Source organism: Peromyscus maniculatus, chromosome 14 (assembly GCF_049852395.1).
Source record: "Peromyscus maniculatus bairdii isolate BWxNUB_F1_BW_parent chromosome 14, HU_Pman_BW_mat_3.1, whole genome shotgun sequence".
Taxonomy (NCBI): domain Eukaryota; kingdom Metazoa; phylum Chordata; class Mammalia; order Rodentia; family Cricetidae; genus Peromyscus; species Peromyscus maniculatus.
The window spans coordinates 75,784,019-75,789,466 of NC_134865.1; the positions used below are offsets into that span (position 1 = coordinate 75,784,019).

The 5,448-nt window shown below is 56.7% G+C and overlaps 1 protein-coding gene across 1 annotated transcript; it reads right to left on the minus strand.

Annotated features, from left to right (window-relative positions):
* Positions 1–213: 213 nt before the first annotated feature.
* Gsc (goosecoid homeobox) lies at positions 214–2,156 on the minus strand. The gene is made up of 3 exons (XM_006997025.4): positions 1,739–2,156; positions 988–1,247; positions 214–632 (listed from the first exon to the last, which is right to left on the minus strand). Exons 1-3 carry the CDS (start codon positions 2,091–2,093, stop codon positions 477–479), a joined length of 771 nt encoding a protein of 256 aa, XP_006997087.1. The 5' UTR covers positions 2,094–2,156; the 3' UTR covers positions 214–476.
* Between the last annotated feature and the right edge of the window lie 3,292 nt (positions 2,157–5,448).

The following is a 5,448-nucleotide window of genomic DNA, read 5'->3' on the forward strand; positions in this document are numbered from 1 at the left end:
AAAGAATGATGGGAGAGGTGACGCTTTAGAATCCTCGGCTTGCCACTCCGCACTCCTCCCCGAAGACCCATGATACCCAACGCGACCAATTCCGACCCTCCCACACCCACTTCGCCGCGTTTTAAATTGTCTTCCACGTTGCAACTACACATATTTCTTTTCTAGGCCTCAACGGATGGCACTAGGGTACAAAATACAACATGGCTGGTCTACATCGCCATCACTTTATTGTATTGTCACCGTTAACTTAACTATAAATACTACGGTGGGGAACGCGGCTCACGCAGGCAGCCTGGGACAGTGGGGCTGCGGTCCCCCCCACGCCAGTCCCCTGCGGTCCCGGGCCTGTACATTATTTACAGCTAGCTCCTCGTTGCTTTCTCGACCCCCTCCCGCAAGGCAGGGCGTGTGCAAGTAGCATCGTCTGTCTGTGCAAGTCCTTGCGTCAGGCAAGCGCCCCGGCCGGCCCGCGGCCGTCAGCTGTCCGAGTCCAAATCGCTTTTACCTTCCTCTTCCCTCTTCTCGGGCGAGGCTTTCGAGGACGCCTTGTTCCACTTCTCGGCGTTTTCCGACTCCTCCGAAGAGGACCGCTTCTGTCGTCTCCATTTGGCTCGGCGGTTTTTAAACCAGACCTGTTGCGCAAGGGAGCAACAAAACAGTGGTGACCAAAAGGTCGCTTCCCACCAACGCCAGGGCACTCGGGTGGCTCCGCGTGGCCAGGGGGCAGCCTGGTCGTGGGATCTCAGCCTGGTTCGTGAAATTGCAAGCAACCGCTGAGCCCGGGGTCAACAAAAGGAGGGGGCACACCCGCAGCGCTTCCGCATTTCCACTCCACTTCCTGGGCCTAAAGCGCCTTCCAGCAGCCTCCAGGCCGCCGCCTTCGGGATGCTCTTAAGAGTGGCCGCAGCCCCACGGAGTACCGAGCAAACCCCGCGTGCAGGGAAGGGCCGCTAAACGCTCCCACCCACCACTAGGCCCCTTGCCTACCTCCACCTTCTCCTCCCGGAGGTGCACCTTCCGGGCCAGCTGCTCCCGAGTGCCCACGTCTGGGTACTTCGTCTCCTGGAAGAGGTTCTCCAGGGCTTCGAGCTGCTCGTCGGTGAAGATGGTGCGATGCCGCCGCTTCCGCCGACAGTGCAGCTGGTTGAGCAGCTGCAGCTCAGTGCGCGACAGCGTGCCCACGTTCATGTAGGGCAGCATCTGGTGCGGCACCGGGGACACCAGCACAGAGCCGGGACCGTCGTAGCCTGCGACAGAGGGAGGGACGCCGGTCAGTCATCCTCCCTCCGCACCGTACGCCAACCCGCTCGCTGCCCTCTCTCACTTAAAAATAAAAAGGTCTGCAAGGGGCGATAGGTCTTTGGGGAGCGCGGCGACCAGGGATGCTCGGACTTGAAAGGAGCGTCCGGCCGCACACATCCAAAGCCAGTTCTGGTACTTTACAATCGTGGTCTCCCTGCGCCCTCGCTTAGTTTCCGCGCGCGCGGGCGTGGAATCTCCACGAGACTCCAGGTGGCTCGGTTTCTTAACTCTAGCTTAAAGTTTGCAGCAGTCGTATGCAAAGTCCCGTACCCAGTGACCAAAAAATAATGATAATAAATAAATGGGAGAGAGGGGAAGGTTTGCAAAGGAAGAAAGTTGGTGCCAGGTGAATAAAGCAAGTAGCATCGAGCGTCCACGCCCCAGCAACCACCGACTGCCGCTGTGGGGAAGGCCCGCAACGCGATCGCGACCCTACCTGGGGGTGTGGGGACGCAGGAGCACTGCTGGGCGCCCAGCGGCGGCACAGCCCCGCAGCAGGCCGGGCCCACGGGCGCCGCCTGCACGTGCAGCTGCCCGTAGAAGTAGCTGTTGTAGCCTAGGCGGGAGCCGCCGACCGCGGCCGGGAGGCCCGCGCCTCCAGGGGCCACAGGACGCGGGTAGAAAGCGCCGTAGTCCGAGGAGGTGCCACCGCCCGCGCCATAGAGCGAGTCCCCATGCAGAGCCGGAAAGACCACCGGAGCCGCGGCGCTGGGCGCCACCGGGAGCACCGAGTCCTTGCAGCGCGGCCGGGTGGCCAGGATGTTGTCGATGCTGAACATGCTGGCGGGCATCCCCGAGCCCCGCGCCGGGACCGGGGGGCGGCGGGGACGCGCCGGAGAAGAAGTCTCCAAGTGGTGTTGTTTGGGGTGGGGGGTGGGGGTTGTCCCACTCTCTCCTCCCGCGGGCGAGCAAACCGAAAGAGAGCGCGGGCGAGCGCGCAACTCGCGCCCCTCCCCGCCCCCTGCGTCCGCGCTCCCTCCTCCCGCCCTCTCCTCCCCTCGCCGCCGCCTAGCTGAACTCAACCCGCGGGTAGGACTCAGCTCCGACCGGCTCAACCTCTTGTTGGTTTTATACTGAGTCGACGTCATCCTGGATTTAGTTCCTGGTAATATGCAGATGACAAACAGAACCAGATTTGGTCCTTTTCTTTTCCTTTGGGTGGTGTGGAATGGGGGAGCGTGCGGGGAGGGGGGGGGCGCTTGCAGGGGAGGGGGAGAGATGCCAAGAGGAGGGGGGCTACAGGGCCTGAAAAAGAGATTGTGGATTGAGAATTAATGAAATTAACCTAATCTTTTCCATTCAGCAGCCCCGGCGCGGCCCCGGCCTAGCTGGGCGGGCGGCCTAATTGCCCAGGTTAATCTTATTAATACTATTGTCCCGCCGCCGTTAACAGCTCCGCCACCGACCTCTCCGCCCCGACCCTTTTCTCTCTATTATGGGGTGCGATTTCCTCTGCTTGTAGCTCAAATTCATTGTGGCCAATTTTACTTTAGGATTACTTTTTACTCTCTTTCGAAGTTTGTTTGCTTTTAGAAAATGAGGGTGGCTGCGTCCTTCAAGTTAAAACTGAAAATTCCACCTCCCCTCTCGCCACCAACCCCCACCACCACCCCCTGTGAACTCGCTGCCTAATTTCACTCCCCCCCTCCCCGTATCCTCAAAATCTTTTGTTTTTGCGAAAGCCAAATTTTCTCAGAGCATAAACGACGAAAGAAGAAACGTGTGGGGCTTCGTAAAAGTTGTCTTCTTTTTTGCGGTCACTTTGGGTCTGAAAACTACACTGACGCGCCCTAGCTCCTAACACATCAGTTGAAGACCAAATTCAACCACTGTTTAAAATTCGCCACCGAGAGGAGCGCTCTGAAGCGATGCTTCCAGAGGCTTCCCGCGTGGGTGCCGGTAGGTTCTGTACCTATTTTTATTATTATTATTATTCTGGGAAAAGGGGTGTGTTCCCCAAAACTGTTCGGGGGCTTTAATTCAGATGGGGTATATGGGAACTGCTTGTCTCCTTCCTCGGCATATTGAGTGGCATTTCCCCACTTCAATGAACTAGCTCTCCTAAAGGCCTCCAGTTGTCCTTCCAGGCCCACGCTGGCCTCCGTGGGACCCCAGCGGCCTGGACGAAAGTCGGGCCACTGCGGGCGGCCTTGATGATTTGCGGGATTCTCCGTGAGGCACGGCCAGGCCGCGGGAGGCGCAGGCTGCCCAGATCTGCGGGCAGGAGGCTGGGCGACGTCCGGGATCGTGTGCGCCGAACGAAAGCAGAGGCCCGAAGTCGCGTGGCCCGGGTGCCCGTCCCGGAGTTGCAGAGCGCTCCATCTTCGTGCCTTCGTGCGGGCCACTCTCCAACTACTCAAGCCAAGGCCGGAGTGGAGGAGCGCCTTCGAGGGTCTATCCATTTTGTGGAGATTTCTCTCCCTCTCTTCACTGATAAGCCCGAGATGACCTCAAAGCTGTCTAAAGTCGTCGTACAATAAATGCTAAGTGCCCCCTGGTACTAGGGGAGAACCCTCTTGTAAATTTCTCTTCCTGGGTTAGAGAAACATACCGGTAAGTTTGGTCCAGCCTGGACGCAGAACTCAGTCTGTGCGTGGGAGCAGCCACCCAGAGCTAAGAGAGTGAGCTTCTTCTGCCCCTAGGCCTCCGCGCGTGGACCTTCAGCCCACCCGCGCATGGCCTGGGACACTTGGCTCTTTGCTTACTTTGGCAAACTGGAGGTGGTGGTAGGGAGAATTATAGGACTGGATAGAAACCGGCTTCAATTTGGAGGTGGGGTAGGTTTTGTTTTTGTTTTTAAGAGAAACAATAAAAGTCTCTTAGGAGTGTGACCCTCCTTAAGAAAGGCCAAGCCTACCCAGAGAAGTAAACTTTCCATTTACAGTGACTTTAAAGTCACTAGGTTCCAGGACACACAGACTGCTTGATCGTCAACCTTTCTCATGTTCAAGTCTAAAGAGAGTTGGATAAATTGATGGACCAAAACGAGAGGCTGCAGCTTCAGCGGTGACTTCGCTGCGTTTGTGTTGGTGGTTGCGAGTGGGTAAGGCGCGTGCGCGGGCAGCTCTCTAAGGACCTTTGCAGGGGTGCCAGGCAGAGACAGGAGGGCCATTGAACACCTGGGGTAGATTCCTGGACCCCTGCAATTTCTGAAAGGCGACTCAGAACCAGACCCGACAGGTATTCATCCACCGATCTGAAAGAGCCTCGGAGAGTTTTGAAAAGATTAAGGCAACCCCCACCCACCCCTTCGTGTCTCCTTCAGCTTGGTACTTAATGATCAGTTTTAGTCAGCCCCGGATTTCGCTGCGACGCTTCATTCCCTGCAGCCCTCTAGCTGTGTCAGGAACACTCGAAGAAAAAGCGCTTCACCTGGAATCCAGGGTGTCAGAGCTCAAGACCTAACACTGCCACCTGGAAAACTATCCCTCCTTTGGAGGCCTCGGGATTTAAAATAATCTAACCAAATCCAACATTAATTAAATCTCTTAAAACCTTAGTATTTAATGAGGTTTGTTTCTGCTCTTTACTTTGGGACAAAAGGATTGTGCTGGTCCCACCCCTGCCCAAAGCCAAAAGCAGAGCCTGTTCAACAGGGTTGAAGATAAAGAAAAGAAAAGTCTCTTAGCGCTCTTTCCTCGAAGACGGGACTTTCCCAGAAGGGGACTCACAGACCCGAACCACATAACTGCACCGGCTTAACCGCTGCGCTCCGGGAGAGCTTCCTCCTGGCGGAGCCTCCCTCGTACAATTGTCCCCTCAGCCCAAGGTTGTTCTAGTTTGTCCGCGGGGAGGCAGACTCTGAAGGCAGTCAGGGGCCCAGCTCCCTTACTGTGCTTTCTCTGCGGAAACCATGAAGTGTCCCCAACGCACTAGAAACAATCTTGTCCTGAGTAGCCCCGGCGCAATTGAAATAACAAATGCGAGGCACGCAAATTGTCCCTCCCTTCCAGTTGCTAAGCGATTGTTTGTCGCCCCGCATGCCCGGCTCAGCATGGGAGGACCAGCGCGTCCGGAGGCAGCCAGCGAGGCTTCGGTGAGAAATAAGTAAACACGCTGTTGATTTTCCCTATTATCACCCAAACACGATTTCACACAAAGCAATCACCACGCAGAAGTCTATGAAAACGTGTTTGTTGAGGAGTC